General features: G+C 38.1%; 1 protein-coding gene across 1 annotated transcript; it reads left to right on the top strand.

Annotated features, from left to right (window-relative positions):
- The first annotated feature begins 11,438 nt into the window (after positions 1–11,438).
- Positions 11,439–20,893, top strand: LOC130010754 (glutathionyl-hydroquinone reductase YqjG-like). The gene is made up of 8 exons (XM_056098759.1): positions 11,439–11,658; positions 13,553–13,731; positions 15,324–15,396; positions 16,525–16,723; positions 17,267–17,360; positions 18,888–19,004; positions 19,339–19,455; positions 20,233–20,893. Exons 1-8 carry the CDS (start codon positions 11,571–11,573, stop codon positions 20,314–20,316), a joined length of 951 nt encoding a protein of 316 aa, XP_055954734.1. The 5' UTR covers positions 11,439–11,570; the 3' UTR covers positions 20,317–20,893.
- The last annotated feature ends 108 nt before the right edge of the window (positions 20,894–21,001 follow it).

The following is a 21,001-nucleotide window of genomic DNA, read 5'->3' as shown; positions in this document are numbered from 1 at the left end:
CGTATTTTGTAACATATTTTGAAATAATGTTGTTATCACATTTTGAAATACATGTAGAGTTAGTATAATATACATTTAAACTTATAATTATATGTACATGTATATATGTGTCCAGTGCCAGCAAAATCAGTCGGAAGTCACATTCATTTATTTTGCACTACAGGCTATATACAGCAGTCAGTGGTGAAATTATTGATTTTCAGTTATCATCACCAAACAATAGTTTGAAATGTTTTCTTTGTTTGAACTCTAAATGCCTCAAAAATTGATTTTAATAAAGGATGTTTAATCTCCCTAAAAACAATCAAAATTAGTGATCTATTTCACTTAAAATAATTTTACAACTAGTATTCCGAACAGCAATTTTTGTTGCATTTTAATGCCTACAGTTGTGACTTGCAGGAGAACTAATTTTGGTGTAGTGACCCAATTGACTGATTATGCTGGCACCAATCACATATAATTTTACATTAGATCAGCCTATATAATCCTATACCGGTAACTATGTTTTCATATTAAACATACATTATGCAAGAGCTAAATCTTTAGGCCTGAAATGTTATCTAAATTATTAATTAGACATTAATTAACTTATCCAGACCATAATCAACTCTCGATGTCATCGCTAGCCTGCGATATTTTCTGATTTAGAATCCTATCTGCTGCTTAATGCTCATTGATAACTAAATCAAAAAATGGATAATCGAGACTATGTTTTTTATCGTACCGACTTTAGTAATGATTGAGCTAAACCCAAAATTCAATTGCTAAAATCTTGGTTCTGAGTGGATCAATTTGACTGAAATTTTCAGCAAAGTGCCTTTAGCCTACATTTTCTGTTTTTTAACTATATAGTAATAACTGTCAGCTCTTTATCTGATCTCCCATTTTAAGTTCAAATATAATTTTCATTATTTTTGTAAGGATTCATTAAATTTTGAAATATATTGTGTATTAGTGAATATTCATTCTATAGCAATAAAAATTCTATTAAACAAACAGTTGCTATGCAAGATACCCAAATAAGAGCTGCATATGGTTCACCATAAACAGTGACTGCCCTAGACTCTTTAGCCAAATTTTTAGCCAAATCATATGTCTAGGGCGGTCACTGCATTAAAGTGTGTTTGCGAAATGGCATCTACAGCGTGTTACATACCGTAATCCTAAATTTTCTGAGGAAATCCCCACCCGCATGTTTGCTTTTTGCACCTTCAACTTCAACACTTATGAATTGCTACTACCGGAGTTACCGGTACCTAAAATACCGGTACAAAAAAGTTCAATTTGGAGCTCTGAAATTTCTGGACCCCCCTCCCACCTGACATGGTATTGTAAAATATAACAATAGCCTACCCATCATTCAGAATTTCCTTGTATAAACTATACTGCTCTTGTTTAGTGCGGGGATCACGTGGCTAAGTGGGTAAGACGCTAGCCCGCTAGCCTGGAGGTCGGGTGTTCGATCCCTGCATTGGCCGAGAAAGTTCATCCAGATTTTCCGGCGTGGTTCCCCCTTGTCAGTGATGCAGGACGGAGGGGCTGACAAGGAAAGCTGTCTAGTTGTTCGGATGGGACGAAAAACCGAGGTCCCGTGTACACATTGGCGTGCACGTAAAAGATCCCTTGGCAGTTGGAATTCGATATAAGAGTAGGCCGTAGTGCCGCTGTCCGGGCAAAATTTCCCTCATAGCACACTGTATGGCGTATGCCTGTCTTCATTAGCCCAGGTTAGGAGCAGAACAGTAGGACGTTAAACTCCATTTCATTTTGCTCTTGTTAGTTTTTGAAAATTTAATTTTACTATGGAGATCTGTGACTGTTTGTATGAACTGCACTTTCACACTTCTTGCAGGGCTCTACCAGTACAATATTTGTAGCCGTGATAATTGTTTTATTCACGGCTAAAATTGATACAAACTACGAGCCTTTGCGCAAGTAAAAATAGCTTAAATTGCAAAATTTTCAACACATTTGCATAGAAATTAGTAATTATGTTACAAATAAATAGTGAAGTGTAGAACTCTGAAATCTTAATCTTTGTTACCGAATAGTTTTTGTATATTTTCAAGGTGAGTTGAAATCTTGTGCATGTTCTAATTCTGCTTCGGCAGCCATTTTAAAAGGGACAGAAATATCGCGTAGCCACTGGAGTTTATTAAATTTATGAATTTATGTGGTAAGTTTCACCTTTAATTCAATGGGGACTTGTTATATGTTAAGATGTATATATATATAGGCCTATATGCAGTTACAGTTTGGGGTCGGTTTAAAGTAGGCCTACGGTAGGCCTACGGTAGCTTAGTCTCAAACTTATATCATCCAAAGTCTTTGACATTGACAACACAAATTATTTGTCAATTCAATTAACATTGATGTTGTGATCTTACCGGGAAAAGATTAAGATGGCTTTTGATCAAAATAAACATTTTACCATTCATTATAGGTACACGAATCGTGTACGGTACCCGGTTACGTACCATTATAATGCGTTTTTCAGTGCCATTTGTAATGACATTACATTCATAATGGAATATTACATTATTTATTGGCCTATGGATTGCGCCTCATTTGTGTCAATTTCTCGGTGACAATATTAGCGATTGCTTTACCGGTAATTGGAAATTAAAGGAGTTATAGGCCAGTAAATGACGACAAAACGTGCTCAAAGGAAGTCCTTAGAAGTTAGACCGATCCACTACAGTCGCTGGAGCAAGAAGGAAGACATCAGATCAGTAGGCTATCGGATATCGGAGTGCATTGCCCTAGTACATTGGAACCATTTCTATAGGCCTCCCATTTACCAGTTCTTATTGTCCCATAATCAAACCACAAAACTTACCTGATTGAAAACACCTCCGGTAAAATCAAATCCATTGTACGTAGGCCTACTATTAATTATTCCAACGAATAAAAAATGTTCTCTCTTGAAACATGGAGTATGCACTGTATGGAGGAGGATCAAATATAGTGTAGCAAACTGAAACTGGAACTTGGAAGCTAATTGACCGAACGCAATTTCTCATCCGCGTATTGCGTATTCCATCACCCGGATTCGAAATAAAGTTAGCAAACATATTCCTAGCGCCAATCATGAAAATAACTATTACCTTTAAAATGAAATGAGAGAGAGAGAGAGAGAGAGAGAGAGTTTAACGTCCACTCGACACAAACTAGGTCATTTCGGGACTAACATATGGTTTAATTTTATTTCAATAATTCGCTTGCGCGTATGAAATGAAATGTGATTTAAGGTAGGGGAGAGCGGGGATGGTTCGGACAGTTGGATGGTCCGGAGACCCCCCATAGTTTTAATCTTTACAATGCTATCCGTTTTCTGATTGACTAATGATCTCATCTTGTAACATGAAAAACACATGGCAGAGATAAACATTCAAATGTAGATGCAGATAAGATTTTTCTATTTTTGACAAAGTTGATGTAAAAAATTTCTAATGTTAAATGGTTAAATCAATTCTTAACAAGTTTCTTTTTGGGGTACGCTGTCATCTCTTTCTTCCTTCGCTAATTAATAGAAATAGATTGAAAATCTATCATATTTTCATTGTAAATAAACATAATTGCGGCTTACATCAGAATTATGGGTTTGGGGTACATCCGGACACTGTCCGGAATTACCCCACAAGTGTTTGGATCAAACTGTTAAATATTTCCAAGAGTCAGATTTGATAAAAAAAAAAAGAAAAAAAAGAATGATGACTGGCAGTTACGGGGTCTATTAGGTTTACTGAAGTTATGGGTACTGCTTTACTTCCATTAAATCAAATTCTGTCAATTCTTCATAAACCCTTATCCAGTAGCAATAATGGGGTGAGTTATTACTACAAATTTTGCAGAAATAAACATTTGGTAGCGTTTTCGATGTAAATTATGGATTGACATCATACCTAGAGAATAGCAAGAAGCTTTAAAGCTTTAGAATTATCAGTTAATTCCTTTTTAAATATGTTCATTTATTTCCATCCAGATATGTTTAAAAAAATGCCTCAGATAGATGACATTTTGCTTTAAATTTATCACTACTGGTTTAACTTTATTGTTAACGGTATTTTTCGAATGAATACAACTAAACTGTGAAAGAAACCTTTTCAATTTGCTTTTGTTTAATCGTCCTTTACTTGTCCAAAGTATCCCCCAGTAGTGACCGGTGTCTCCCTGCAATGGGGTTAATCCGGACATTTTACTAACCTCCCCAAAGGATGGTCCAATACGAAGAATTTTATAGCTACACAGCTGTATCACTGACTGAATATAGCCAATAAGGTAGAGTCTATTTTAAGTTCAAAGACAAGTGCATTAGTAATTGCACAAATGTGAAAAACCCAAAAGTGTCCGAACCAACCCCGCTCTCCCCTACTGCTCTGCTCCGACTAGGCTAATGAAGACGGCTATTACCTTTTATGTTAGAAAATGACATTATAAGACATAAGGAGCTATAACCTCTAACTCGATATTTTCCATCATAATTAGGCAATAGCTATGGGGTTGGGCGCCATTTGTAATGCACAAAAAAAACCACATCCTACAAGACAATGCAGAAGTATGGTAATTAGTAATGGCTGTTTGTACGTGTTTCACAATCGACAAAATAGGCTATATATAAGGATTTAAAAAAAAAATGTGTAACAAAGCAGTCGTTCAATTTAGACTGTTGATGTATTTCAATTGATGAGAAATTAGATCTGCAATAGTATTTAAAATATATTCATAATGTGCTTTTAATTAACCCTTGTCCGTCTGTTTTAAGGTTCCGGTTCCAAAGAAAGTAGGCCTACCAAACGCACTTTGTGTCTTGTATGTTGCCATATTGATATAAACAAATATTTTGTTATCTTCAGATGTAGGAAATGGATGGGATTTAGTGTCCTACAGCTTTAATAAAAAAATTGCCGGGATAAGCGGTGCTACGACCCACTCTTATTTTGAGGATCCCGTCTTCATTAGCCCAGTCAGTGCCAGGCAGGCCCATAGCTAGAGGGGGGGGGGGGCAAGGGGGAACGCGCCCCCGAAAAAATATTTTGCCCCCCCCCCCCGGGATAAGCGGTGGTACGACCCACTCTTATTTTGAGGATCCCGTCTTCATTAGCCCAGTCAGTGCCAGGCAGGCCCGTAGCTAGAGGGGGGGGGGGGCAAGGGGGGAATGCGCCCCCGAAAAAATATTTTGCCCCTCCCCCCCCCCCCCCGAAAAAAAATTTGCCGATCAAAGCTGTAAAATACCTACTGTAGACTGTGCCGGGTGTTGACCCCGCCCCCTCCTAAAAACTTCACTGCCGCCAGTGTCGTAACTAGCTCAGAGCAACGAGGGGTGGGAAGTGTTCTCAGGGGTAAAATTGACGGAGAATGTATATCTTATATCTATGGTCGACAATTTTGTCACGGGGGGTGGGGGCTAGTTACCGACAGAACAGTGTGGGGAGTTAAAGCCCATTTTATTTCATTTCATTACTTCGAGGATTCTTTTACGTGAACGCCAATGTGTAGCCTACACGGGACCTCCGTTTTTCGTCCCATCCGAACGACTAGAGGCTTCCCTTACCAGGCCTCACGCCCTGCACCACCGAAATCGAACACGCGACCTCCAGATTAACTAGCCAACGTCTTACACATTGAGCCACATCAGCATTCGGGGCGGATAATTAAAAATGATATATGGAAAAACCCACAGTCTAAAATCTTTTTTACCCCCGTCAGGTCTACATTTCAAACGGCGAGTTGCGCCTAATCAGGGTCTATTCCACGTGGGGTCGCGATAGTCGAGCCGTACGGAAATGACCTAATCTATTTGTATAATTTCCGGGCTGGAATCACGGGTTGATCCGAGAAGGACCTATAGGCCTAGGCCTACGGGATTTTCCAAGCTGAGTTATCAAGGAGAGCGTGCCGAGTCGTTTGGATGGGATGGAACGAAAAACCAAGGCTGGCCCGTAGCTTGCACGTAAAAGAACTCTATATAAGGCAGTTATAATTCGAACAAATGCGTTCCCCACTGCCTCGCGCATGACATTCACCCTGCCGTCATCTTAAGGTCTCAGTGTGCCATTTGCGCAGGGCCCTACTGGGGTCTCCGAAGGAGGCTAGGCACACCGAACTTAGAACACTTTAGGTGGGCAGCACCAGGACATTTTTGGTTCTGTGGCACATGCTATCTAGTAGAATCGATTTGACATATCTGAGCCATGACATCCATACGCATTGACACTTTGCTAAGGCATTATAATTGTATGATTAAGTCCTGAACATCAACATTGTTAGCAACAATCAAGAACTAAACGACGGGTAAAGAAAAACAAACATCAAAAATGACAGGTATTCGATTCCGTTTGCTAATGAGGCAAGAGTAGCACTTAACTAAGAGACACAACCCTATAAGCTAAAAACGTGATATTTCGTACAATAAGGGGGTCATAATCCAGAAAGTTACGGTCCAATACGCGCCAAGATCTTTGGGATATAAATATATATTTTAAATTTCATCAAAATTGGATAAAAAATTCGAACCGCTGCATGGTCTACAACCTGGGTATAACGGTCATATCTAAATATTATATCCACCGGCAGATTTCTTTAAGGTAACGATTGGGTTAGGGCACGTGATTGTTGCCGATGATTGTGGGTTAGGAAGGGCATAGGCGTACGGGGAAATTTTTGACTGGGGGGGGGGGGGCGGTGGTGGTTGGTGCCCAAAAAATGTAGTTAGGTTCTTAGTATGTTACATAATGATAATAAATTTGCTGTTAAATTGGACACATTCAAGAACACAACATTTTGTTTACAACTATGTGCCCAAATTTTCCCAGCAATTGGTGCCCATGAGGAAGGGCTAGATCTTGGGTAGGGTTGGCGCAAGCCCTGTTTACATCTCGTGACCTTGGCGAAATCTGCAGGTTGCCTTAATATTTAGATCTAACCTGGGTATTATTACACGCTTTTATGGGAGAGGCCATTTTGTCGGGCAGTACGGTCCGATTTTCAGTAAATGTGAACTCAACCGTAATTATGGTATAACGGTGATATATTCAAACGACTTTTAAATCGGATAAAAATTGTAACCTCTAAAGGAACCACAAGCTAAAAACGCGATTTTTCGTACAATCAGGGGCTATAATCCAGGAAGTTACAATCACATATGCACGAATATGGTAAGGAACCAAACATACATTTCAAGTTTCATCAAAATTGGATGAAAATTGTTACCTCTAGAGTGTCCATAAGCTAAAAACGTGTTTTTCGTACAATCAGAGGTCATAATCCATGAAGTTACGGTCCGATACATGCCAGTTTCGAAAGGAACCGAGACCTTTGGGATATAGACCTGTATTTCAAGTTTCATCAGGGTCCACAAACTAAAATGTTATTGTTCGTACAATCAGAGCCCATAATACAGGAAGTGACGGTCCTATACGCGCCAGTATCAAAAGTTTCATCAAAATCGGATAAAACTTGTAACATCTATATAGTGTCCACAACCTTGATATTATTATGCGTATATATTTGTCAAGTTCAGCATCACCGGATTAAACCACTATAAATTGTGTTTTCATGGTAAAATTTCACTTCATTGCTGAGTAATTTTATTAGCCAGAAATCGCTCAGAAAGCGTTTCCGATAATCTAGACCTCAAGAGCTTCCGGGGCCTAGGCGGCCCATTGGCCCTCGCCTAAGGACCTATAAGGATGGTAGTCCCCCGCCCCCAATCAAGAATTGCTTTCGCTGACCCTGGTTAAGTTAATTAATATCTAATTAATAATCTAGATAACATTTCACGCCTAAAGAAAGACCTGCAATAGGAAGATTTAGCTCTTACATAATGTATGTTTAATCCGGCTGTGAAATCTAATCTGGAAGCCATTAGTGGGAATCAGGGTCGGATTAAGCTTGCATGGGCTGAAAATGTCACTGTGGCCTTTGCTGCAACAGTGAAAAAATGGGTATATTCTGGTCATTGTCAATCACACACACAATGCAATTTGTATGGTTGATAGATAGTTTTATTTGGCACAATAGCCCGGTTAACACCCCGCTTAATACGGGCCTGGTGGATTGGATGTTGGATCCCAAAATAAAACTTATGCCAAACTCCGACACTTTTTGGTCCAGGGCAAGTTGTTCTATAGAAATGGTTCCACTACTGATGTCTCCAGTCTTGCTCCAGCCACAGTAGATGGACCGCCCTAAAGCCTTCCTTTGAGCATGTTTTGTGGTCATTTGACAACAAATAAAGTTACTGGCCTCTAACTCCCTTAATTCCCAATTATACTGACCCAAAACTGTACTGCACATAGCTTAACATAATAATAAACCAATTCCCATTGAGATAAAGAGGAAACCTTGCCGAATAATTATATGATTTGATTAAACCCAACTGCTATGCGAAATTTCTATTCCATTTAAAATGGCCACCCCTGAGAACGCTTCCCGCCCCCCTCGTTGCTCTGAGCTAGGTACGGTCCTGACTATAGTTAACTTTTTTTTAAATTCAAGGGCACTTTTTTAGAAATGGTTGCACTTTTTCGGAATGGAGGAAACATAGCCACACACACACCGACACACACCCCTATATACTCAATCTGATTAAAATACAGATCTATATTTCGTTTCTTTTTTATACTTTCGATGGCCTACACTACATGAAGATCTGACCAGTTATACTGGAAGGTCGCGTCAGGGGTCGTATGAGCGGCTTTTGACCCTATGACGTCAGACATTGATTAATAATATTAATCAGCGTTGACGTTTCTAGGGGTTTAACCACAGTTCTGTACAGGGAACGCCAAGAACTCGCCGTAACAGACCGTTTCCTTCTCTAATTCCCCACATCAATAAGAACGCTTGTTGTAACAACTCTTCCAGATCCTAGTGTAGTAAAGACAAGTAAAACGAAATTTTGAACTATAAAAAACGAAACGAATTAGGATCTGTGTTTTAATCAGATTGCCCTTACCCGGGTAGGAAATCTCATCGAATTCGAGCGTTATCAACCATTTCCGGGTTCTTTTGTTTTTGTATTTATCAGGACAGGGTTAGGCAATTGCCCACCCGCCCAGTACGTCTCTGTTTTGCAGGCATACCAAAAGATAAAAATAGCGAAGATTAGCCAACAGGTGGCAGCTCTTGTTTTTGACCATGAAGTTTGCAAGCACTGAGTTTAAGCCCGTTTGGCAACTTTTTTCAGAAGAGAACTAGTTTGGTGTGACAGGGGCTTAAGGTGGAAATAGAATTCTGCTATTACGTGGAACGCCGAGGATCAGATTTTGTTACCCAATAGTCTTAGATTCTTACTACCACGCCTTCCCCTGTTGATAGAACTTGAATATTCAATCATTATTTTAAGGAACTGGTGTTGTTTTGTTTTTTTGGGTTTTTTTTATGTCGAGTGAGTGTACCCTTGCCAACATCTTCAATAGAAGGCTTGATACCTCGCCTTAACTACGTAAAACTCGCGGTCATTGCTTCAGGAACATGCCTTGCCAAGGGCCTTGATTTAGGCCTATTGAGTTATTCAACCGACGCACGTCGCCTCGAATCCGGGTGCTCTTAACTTTGCGACGATATAACTTGATTTAGCCAGCATAGACAGTTAATTAAGTTTGGCATGAAATACCTTGTGCATTTGTAGATTTGGTGAAATAAAGATCTTCAGTTAGCCTAGTGTGCGATATTTTAGTGTATTTTTTTTTTTTTTTTTTTTTTTTTTTTTGTCTAATTTTCCCACGCACCTGGACGTTCAAAGCCAAATACTAGGGGAGATAACTTTTTTACCGAGTGTTTTTAACTCGATTTTTCTGAACTTTGAAGATGATTTCGTTTGCCTTTTATGTGTGTTGTTCAGATAAATGAACGTTTTGATTTTAGTTGTAGTATTTATAAGAATTATAGGCAGTAGGATAGGATAACTCGCACGTGAAACCTTTTTGAAACTGTTATAATATGAGGAGCTTGGTTGGGGTCGTCTTGCCGACAAGGTTTTTTGAATTGATGCAAAATGGCGATGTCTTTCCGGTTTTCATTTCGCTAAATAGTGCTTGATAATGTTTCTGATAAATATTTTAAAGGAATCATCTAGTACCGGTATATGATTATTAACCCTGGGTGTAAACTCCCGTAAATTCAGATACTTTGCAAACAGGCCTAATATGCAGCCTAACTTACTACTCTGCGACTGCAAAATTTCCATTTCAATAGGCCTAGGCCAGGGCCTATATTATATATATAATAACAACCGTTATGCATTATAGTTATACGTAGGCCTATAACCAAATACGGTATTATATTTGGTACACGGAAACTGTCGAGTTTTAAAACACACATTCATATCAGTATTGTGGTTATAGCTAGTCCGGCGGCTGAAGGGGGGGGGGGCGAATCGCCACCCGAGCTGTGAATTTATAAAACCAAGTTTTTCTAGACCAGTTTATTGCATAGATTTCGAATATGTGTGATGATCAGGCGTCTCTGAGGGGCGTTTTCGAGATATGGGGGGGGGGGGGGTCCAATGTCTACAATTGGGGGGAAATGTGATTATGTTGACATAAATGATCATGATGATCATGTTATAGGCTATATATTGATAAAAGTAAAACTTAAATTTCTAGGACTATCCATCTCTAAATAAGTGTATATGATGCCCCTGAACAACTATTTTGATTTGTAGGGAGGTGGGGTGGGGCTGCATGTGTGCGTATATGGAAGAGTGTGTGTGTGTGTGGAGGCCTGGAGGGGGGGGGGGTAGTTCATGTTGATGTAAATGATGATTTTCTTAGAGCTTGGTAGAAACATTACTTTTTAATATCGCGGCACATCTATTAATATGTGTATAAGATTCCCATTCAGGCCATTGTGTGTGTGTGGGGGGGGGGGGGGGTGCCAGGGTGGTGCAACATGTATTTTTGGGAACAGAAATCATTTGGTTCAAAATTGACCTTAAAAGTGGCTTCTCGTTCTGTCCCGAAAATACCCACCCACCCCCGACACCCACTCCCCACTCAATGGGAATCTTATACACATATTTAGAGATGTGCAGCAGCATATAAAAGTAATGTTTTTACCAAACTCTAAAAAAAATCATCATTTACATCAACGTTAACTCATTTCCCGCCAATTTTACCCCCTCCTCCTCCCACTCTTCCATACACGCACACATGCAGCCACACCCACCTCCCTACAAACAAAATAGTTGTTTCACACAATATTCGGGCAAACATAGAGAAATTCGGGCACCCTGTCTCTCCTCCAACCCCACTGACACAGACGCCACCGTAGCTACCACCCCCACCCCCACCCCCACCCCCACCCCCACCCAAAAAAAAGAGTTCCCTGCCCCTATATAGCCAGGGTCTGGACAAACACGGACACCACCCATCCACAAACAATCGCATAGTCGTCGTGATGGTAGGCTACATAACGCAAACCACTATAGAGGCAGCAGCCTGTTAATAGTGTTTTTCAAAGTTAATGCATTTTTATGACGGTTTTTTATTTATACATAGCGCTGCAGGTTTATAACCCGTTTTAAACTGTGCAGTGTTCAGCACCAGCAACTATACGCTGCCATGTCTACCAACGGCGACACGAAACAATCGGAGGATACTAAAGGAGCTTTCCAGAGAAAGGATGCTGCGTTTTGTAATCACATAACAGGTAGGTTAAGATAACAATTCATTTTGTTTACTTTGCCAAGTTACGTAACAACCTAGTGGGTATTTATACGGCCTTAAAGTATTTAAGACAAAATAAACATTTTACCATTGGTACACGAATAGTGTACCATAATGCGTTTCAGCGCCATTTGTAACGAGAGACATATTCGACATTTTTCACAAGTCCTGTCAAACGGTGACCTCATATTCTTATCTGGAGAGCATGCGCAAAAAATATCAGTGTCAATTTGTAGGTTCCAAATATTAGCGATTTAGTTCCTTTAAAATCGCGATGGTGATTAAACCACATAATTGATTTGTAAATGAAATGAAATGAAATTGGGTTTAACGTCCTACTGTTCTGCTCCAATGCTGGGCTAATGAAGACGGGCATACGCCATACAGTGTGCTATGAGGGAAGTTTTGCCCGGGCAGCGGCACTGTCGCCTACTCTTATATAGAATTCCAACTGCCAAGGGATCTTTTACGTGCATTCCAATGTATACACGGGACCTCGGTTTTTCGTCTCACCCGAAGGACTAGACAGCTGTCCTTGTCCGGCCCTCCGTCCTGCATCACTGACACGGGGGAACCACGCCGGAAAATCTGGATGAACTTTCTCGGCCAATGCAGGGATCGAACACCCGACCTCCAGGCTAGCGAGCCAGCGTCTTACCCACTTAGCAACGTGATCCCCCATAATTGATTTGTTAAAAAAGCAATCTGATTAAAATACAGATTTATATTTCGTTTCGTTTTTTTATACTTTCGATGGCCTACACTACATGAAGGTCTAACAAGTTAGAGCGATAGGTCACGTCAGGGGTCAAAAGACCGACTTTTGACCTATGACATGAGACATTTGATTAACCAATCAGCATTGATGTTACTAGTGGATTACCCACAGTGCCGGGCAAAAAAGGTGAAAAACACTCGATTCGACAGACCATTTGATTGGCTGACCCCTAATTTCAAGCAGAATACGAGTTAAATAACAAGTCTTCCAGATCCAAGTTTGGTAAAGACAAGTAAAACGAAATGGAATAGGATCTGTGTTTTAACCAATTTGTTAAAAAAAAAGAATCAAATTTGGCTGACAATTCGTCAAAATCGGTTGTAAAACGAGTTATATGTCACCCAAAACAACTAAATGATTTTAGAAACTATTTTGGCTCCCAATCTTACCCCTACTCCCCATCCCCAAAACACACACACTCCCTTTTGCACGCTTTTGCATGGTTTTCGTATTTCCGCCAGTCATGAAACTTTTAATAATTAATTAATGTCGCCTAGATAATCCAGGCTCTATGTCATGCTAATCTTAGTCTGTCTGTCTACAGTTAGCTCCACTTGAGAACAGACACTAAGATAGTTGACCGACATTTTGATTTTGAAATCGACGATTTTAATCGAAAACACTATATAAAGTATACTTTGAAAGTTTTGAGAAGTATATATTCTGCTTTCATATAATGAAATTAAAAAAAAAGTTTATTTAATCTTTGTGTGTATGACAGATGTGAAACGGAGTAGAACCACATTACAAAACAGGATATTAATTTTTAGATATGGCGGTCATTGAGGGCAGAGATCTAGATGGATCTCTGTGTGCAGAATGGCTCTAATTGCGCCTTTCCGTTATACAAATATGTTTATAAAACGCTATAAGCTGTGACGCGTATTGTTAAAAAGGGCGGGAAATTCAGATTCACTTATCTAATTTTTGAAATAGAACCTGCTTTAATTTTTAAAGTACAAAAAATCTTCAGATATGTAAACTTTCTAAATGCAGTGGTGACAGAATGTCAAATTATAGGATCAAATTAAAATTCATGTTCATATTTGAAAAAATCAATAAATACGTTCTTAAAATAGATTTATTTTTTTCTAAACAGCTGATGGTTCGTCCGGCTTTAAAGCGGAAGCAGGGAGATATCATCTGTATGTAGCGTTGTCCTGTCCCTGGGCTAGTAGAGCTGTTATAGTTAGAACCTTAAAAGGCCTAGAAGACGTCATCTCAATGACAATCGTTGATTGCCTGATCGGTGAAAAGGGATGGTCGTTTACTGATAAGGTGAGAAGAATGATTAGACCAGTTGTCACCACTATTTATTTTTACCCCGTGGTGCTAGAACTATCTGGATGGCGTTCACTTCGTTTCTTCTGGTGGAGACTAGAATTAAACGTTGATGACCGCAATTAGCCGTACGTTTGACGAAGCATTCTAGAAACCACAGATTTTTTTTTAGTCTAACCAGTTTACAATGTACATGACAATAGTCAGTTATCATTGGGGTTATCTGTGATTTATTAGAGGATACAGACAGTAGATTTCTTGTGACTGGTTGACGTAGCTGACCGTTCAGAAAAGTAGGACGTTAAAGCGCAGTTCATTCATTCAATCGTAGCTGACCAATTGTTTCCACCTGGGTTACTTTTGGAACTTGAACACTGCACTATATTTATTTTATGCCATTGTGATTAACTTTGATATTGTGTCTGTGCTGTTCTGTATTTTTGTTGGACAGTAATTAGTCCTGCACTATAAAACTGCCGAATTACAAGAATGATAGAAGATGCCTGATGTTTACTCTAATTATTTTATAGCTTCTGTTTAGAGTGGAATTAAGATTCTGTGGCTTCTGGGCTAGAGTAAAGCAGTACGTTGGGTGTTTTTTTGCGTCATTTTAGCGCTATAGTAATCACTTGAAAAATCTACATTATTGTGAAAAATATACCTCTAATAGGAATATCAGTATAAAGCTGGTTCAATTCAATGTTCAGTATTTACAAAGATATGTGGAGTTGAATTTTCATCGATCTATGATGTGTGACATTTTGTTGTCCGCGAAAATTTATTGGTAGAAATTCGATTGAATCCAAGCATATCTAGCATTGTTAATATGATTTTGTTTTCTTGCTAAATAATCAATCTGAGTACATTAGCGTGGATTAAGTCGTGAGAAATTTGATATATGAGCGAAAAATGCAAATGACGCATCGTTACTTTAATTGAACCTTTTAAATAGGTAACAGTACAGGGGCGGATCCAGGAATTTTTGCAGGAGGGGGTTTGCCAGGTTCCTGAGACAATGTATCCCCCTCCCCCTCCCGAATGGTCTCTATCGTTATTTTGGCGTATATACATACACATTGAGCCTTTTAAACAGAGAAATTCAACACCTCGTTTGACGTCAATTTTTATTATGAATTAATACAATGACAATGTGATTCAATTTCATGGATGCAAAACATTAATTGTGATATCACATAATGTCTATATCATTATCTCGTGCTTTAAGTGCCCATCCTGCCCCACATCTGACGATAAAGGATAAAGCACACGGCCGAGAAACTTTTCCCATAAAAAGTGTTGATTTACAAAAAAAATTATGTAGCTGAGCCCCCCTCCCCCACTGGATCCGCCCCTGCAGTACGTTCATTCAGCATTCACAAATTCTATGGAGGCTCTCGCTCTGGAGCGCCTAAAGCCCATGCCTTGATCCGATTGCAAATTCTGTTTACCTACTAACCATATGTGTTGTATCACAGAAACCCAAATGGACCCTGGATACCGTGTACCTTCTAACCGTATTTTTTGTATTGCAGAAACCCAAATGTACAGTGGACACTGTGTACCTTCTAACCGTATTTTTTGTATTACAGAAACCTAAATGTACACTGGATACTGTTAATGGTTGTAATTATCTAAGAGAAGTTTATAATCTTGCTGATCCAGGTTTGTCACTCTTTATCATTATATTTCTTTAAAAATGTATTTTAAAAGCGCGCGTATATTCAGAATAATTTTCATGTTGTGGAGTGGGTGGCCGATTGGTCTAAAGTGGTGTGCTGTTAATAACAAAAGTCTGTTATCTATCCAATTCCACACAGTATGACGACCTGTCTAACCCGTGCACAAGCGAATAATGACATAGTCTCAAAATGACATAGTTTGTCTTGGCTGGACGTTATATCCTCTTACTTGCAATTTGCAAACATCAATCCTATAATCATGTGGTTAAATTTGTGTTTGCCATGAACTAAAACCCACTGCGGTGTAATACCATTGTTTACAAACATTTAAATAAAATAATAAATTTGTAAATTTTATCCAAATTTGGACTGGGGGTAGTTGGAAGAGTAAGCCTATGTAAGAGCTAAACTTGCCCAATGCAGATCTTCCGTTATGCAATATAAATCATTAATTAGATATTTATTAACATGCCAAGCCCACAATCAACTCTCTATCTAGACCATCGGATGGGTTTGGTTTTCAACGGATTTAAACACGATTGCTTGTTAATAATTTGATTACAAAATGGACAATTGAGACTTCGTTTATTATCACAACAACGATAGCAATGACAATCGAGACTACTCAGAATGAAGTAATTTGACTGAAATTTGCAACATACTCCCCTTCCATTATCTATTTTTTAACTATTATCTAAATTACATAATGCATCTTTAACTCTTGCCTGTTTAGATAGCAAATCTAGGCGACAGTATTGTAAACCAAACCATTTAGTGGATACATCCTCTATTAGTTTATTTCGTATTTCTATTAAACATCATATAGAAGAGCGTTGGTTAAACTTTTCGGAAATGTATAGTTGAGTTCAATGAGTCTCATTAGCAGGAGCCATTGTGAGTTGAAATTTTTAGACGACTGTATTAATAACTAGAGCAGATAATATAGAACATTGGGCCCGATTCCTAGAAGAATAATGTTTTTGCGCTTACCTCTAAGGGGATACCCCAGGGGAAGATAATTAACCAAAGCACACTGCTTTAAAATAGAGTGTGTTACAAATATAATATAATATTGAATTTTGTGAAATATATGTTTATGTTTTATAATCAGGCTATACGGGTAGAGTCACTGTACCATGTTTATGGGATAAACAGAAGAAGACTGTTGTTAATAACGAGTCGAGTGAAATAATTAGAATGTTTAACACAGAGTTTAATACTTTATGTAAAACAGACGATCAGAAACGACTTGATCTATATCCCAGTAATCTAAGAGCAGAGATTGATGAACTCAACTCATGGATTTATCCGTATGTTATATCAACTATTCGTTTTATAGAAGGGGATTGGGTGGTCGAGGACGAGGTCGAGATGTCCAATGTGTGCACTTTAGATCGTATGGGCTACCATTGAGCCAAATACCGTGGTTTCTAACCCATGCTTGTACGTTGAAAGGAACGTGGGTTTGCCTGTGTCTAACCACGTGATTTTCTACAGACTTTTTAGTTCGAACCCTCTGCTAAAGACCTCTGTGCACAATCACATTTATGTTAGTCGTGATATAAACTAGCTTGAGTTGAGTGGATTTTAGCCCCCCCCCCCCCCTAAAAAAAAAAACTCGTTTGTAAAATTATTTAAAATAAAAATGTCCGCGTCTCAATGTAGCTTGACATATTTTCTTGGGTATAGGCTTACCATCTATTTTGAATATCCCACATGCAGCTATATTGTAGTCAAAGCCATCACAATGTGTTCTTCCGACGAGTAGACAAACATCACTGCCAAAACGTCTATGTATCTTGACCAATTGATTCTATAAAACATAATAGCATGTTTTATTTCCCTGATTTCAGTCAGATAAGTAATGGTGTGTACAGAAGTGGGTTTGCAAAATCTCAGGAAGCTTATGACCCAGCTGTCGTAGACGTGTTTAACGGTCTGGATAAGGTTTAGTTATTTTTTGATATTGTTGATGATTGCTTCTATACAGCTATAATCCAGAAGCTGTGGGAGACTAAAAGGGTGAATTATGGTTTGATATACACGGTTATTTAAGAATATGCATCTACCATCGCGATTTGGTAGATATTCCATACCACCAGTTCCATCAACTTGTGTTTTCATAATAAGATTTGATTTTTCTACTCTATATATATACTACCACATCTCGTGATGCATGGAAAATCAGATTAAAAGATATAGTGCCTATCTCTTATTTATTCTGAAAATAATACCGCCCGATATCAATATCAAGCTTTGCAATACAGCTCTTTTATACTGTCAAAAAATACTTTGAAGTCAAACAGAAATACGAGAATTTCTTACAAACAATATTTAAGCTGAATTAGGCGGGAATGGGTATTGCTATGGGTACCAACCGTGTACCTATATTTACTGAACTATTTTTTCGAACGAATATGAATGTATGTAATATTTCGAACGAGAAGGAATTTATGTAATATTTCGTAAAATGTAACAGAAAACTTGCATTCACGGGAATATAGGCGTCAGTATACTATTGACCGATTTAGGGCTGGGGTCTCTGTGTAAGTCGTGGGTATATTTACTTTTTTTCTAACCACATGCTACTACTTTGTCATAGGCATGTCCATGCCTTATTACACTAATTAGACTCTAGGGATGGAGGATATTTGAAATTTTGATTATTGCGAAAACGATATAAAAATCCACAATATTTATTACCATTCTTGCAATATTTGACAATATTATAGTGCTTCCAGCAATGAGACGCGAAACAATACGATGAACCTCAAAACTCTAATAAAATTTTTCTGGGAGAAAATTAAAATCCTTGTTAGGTCAAGCTTAGAGTTTAGTTCAATAAATGGAATAAATATTTCAGAGAATATTGTTAGGGAAATGGAGATATGTTCAAATAACTATATTGATTATCGTGGCATCTTTAATGGTCACAACATATTGTCAATAATATTTACATATTACGATATATTGAATTATTGAAATTAGTAGTGTCCCGCCCTGTCTATTTAAACACAAACGTATGCGTCAATAAAGCAGTGTTGATTGTAGATATAAGAATTCTTGTCTATGACCAATCTGATTTACAGTACACTTTGTTTCAATAAAATAAAATGATATTTCAGAGAATATTATCGAACTATTGTTGGGGGGTTGGATGGCTGAATGGTTAGCGTGCGCGCGCTGTATCATAAAGTCTGTCATTGAGTCGACTGGCGTGGTTTCGAATCCCCGGTTGTACGTGACAAGGAGTAGGGTCGCCTGTCCAACCTCGTGGTTTTTCTCCGGGTCCTCCGGTTTCCTCCCACTGCTAAAGACCCCTACGCGCAAGCGAATTGTTGAAATAAAGTTAAACCATATGTTAGTCCCGAAATGACCTAGTTTGTGTCGAGTGGACGTTAAACCCCATTTCTCTCTCTCTCTCTCTCGAACCATTGTCCAAGCCTATTTAGAAACATTCTGATACATTTACAGGTTGATGGCATACTATCAAAGAGAAGATATTTAACAGGCCCTTGTTTAACAGAAGCTGATGTCAAACTCTTTACTACATTAATTAGATTTGATTCAGTCTATCATACACATTTTAAGGTAGGATTAAACTTGAATCAGTTTGCATGTATAATACACATTTTAAGGTAAGAACTACTTTGATTAGATTTGATAATCTATCATACTCTCTCTACTTTAGTCAGTAACAATAACATTTTTTTCCGTTTTGCGTTACCTCTGGATTTGTGTGATAACATTATATTTCGAATCACCAACAATATTGCCCTGTCGCATTCAATCCATTAATGAAAAAAGCCATTCTCGTTATGACCTTTGACAGAACTAGACTAATATTGAGCTGGAGCGATCTACGATCAATTAAGTTTTGGTTTTACAGAGATTTAATTATTTTAAATTTTAATATATTTTCCAGTGTAATAAGAAGAGGATGGTTGATTATAAAAATTTATTTGGTTATATTTGTGATATTTATCAGATACCTGGTATAGCTCAAACTGTCGACATGGATCATATCGTCAATCATTATTATGTGAGTTTTCGTCAGATTATATTTGGATTAGGTTGCTTCCTACTATAATAACGATGATTTGGTGGTTTCATGCAATGGAAACACAGCAGTGTCCCGGTTTCTAGCCCCGCCCTTGGACAAGGAATTTGACCCCTGTTGGACTAACAAAGCAAATGTGACTAGTCCATCGGTGGGATTTAAAACCAAAATCAACGTATAGCGTAATTGACAGCAAGACCTTAAACTGTATTTCTTTTATTACCAAACATTATACACAAAATCTGATTAAAATATAGATTTAAATTTCGTTTCGCTTTGACATGCTTTCGATGGAATAACTACTTGTATTGAAGTAAAAACAGTTGATTGATCCTCTCTCTACGATAAATGAACGAAAATATACATTAAAATGTCTCAAATATATAGTCTAACTCTTTTGTTACGATCACGGTTGTTTCGATGACATGACTATATCTGTTGCTATACTGGTTTCGAGGAATGACTGTCTACTAGTATCTCCAATTACAAATATAGTGTTTATTTTTATTTGAAAACGATCCTATGTACTATCAGACTCGATAATACATAATGTCAATACCCCCGTTATGTTGAGACCATTATTAATTTAAATAAGGAAATTTATGTTGGTTATATCGAGAACATGGCCATCTACTTGTACCTCGAAATACCGATATCGTGTATTTTAGAATAATTCATCACAAATTTCATACGTTGTAAAAATAATTGTTCAATTTTTCGTTTTCATATAAACACGTGAATCCATTCTCTTTATTTCAGCATACTTCTATTAATCCATACCATATTGTACCTATTGGTCCTGATAATGATTATAATTCACCACATAACAGGGACAAGATGTAAACAACGTTGTAAACACATTGTCCTTATCAAATAACATAGAGAAGATTTGATCATTGCCAAGTTACACACATGTCTTTATCGAATATTCAAGATGTGCAAATAAATCTGAATTTTATCATTATCGTAACACATATAACTATTAACATGGTAATATAGTAATTATGCTGGGACCATCTATTGTAGAATAAATTAGGTGTACATTGTTTTAAGTGGTGTCGAAAGAGTATTATTATAATATAATATATTACAATGTGCTACGGGGGAATTCTCTGAGCAGACAGCGGCGCTACGGCCTTCTCTTATTTCGAAATGCCAAAGGTTCTTTTCGTGCACGCCAACAACATGTTGTTGTCCCTGGCCTTGCCCATGACAACCGAGGAACTTTCTCGGCCAACATCGGTAGCGAACCCAAAACCTCCTGCTTAGCGAGTCAGTGCCTTACGCACTGAGCCACCGTGGCACCCGTATTACCATATATTTACTTAATTAAATAGGGATTTGTATTTTAAACTAAAGTAAATGTATTTAATTTTGATATATTATCAGTAGACATAATAATGTGATGTAATAAATATGTTTCTAGCGAAGCATTCTTTTGTTGTGCCTGTATTGATTGATATCACGTGACATACTGATAAAGGGCCATAAAGTAATGGGACATAATTTACAGCCCGCTTCCCACTGT

Source organism: Patella vulgata, chromosome 2 (genome assembly GCF_932274485.2).
Source record: "Patella vulgata chromosome 2, xgPatVulg1.2, whole genome shotgun sequence".
In the NCBI taxonomy this organism is placed as follows: Eukaryota; Metazoa; Mollusca; class Gastropoda; family Patellidae; genus Patella; species Patella vulgata.
The sequence above is the reverse complement of the archived record's forward strand: the minus strand, read 5'-3'. Positions and strand labels throughout refer to the sequence as shown.

Excerpts from the sequence above, each read along its gene's own strand:
- LOC130010754 (XM_056098759.1), top strand. The coding sequence starts at position 11,571 with ATGTCTACCAACGGCGACACGAAACAATCGGAGGATACTAAAGGAGCT. Across the intron at positions 16,724-17,266 it reads CTCAACTCATGGATTTATCC|TCAGATAAGTAATGGTGTGT; the intron begins GTATGTTATATC and ends CCCTGATTTCAG. Across the intron at positions 19,005-19,338 it reads TCTATCATACACATTTTAAG|TGTAATAAGAAGAGGATGGT; the intron begins GTAGGATTAAAC and ends TATATTTTCCAG.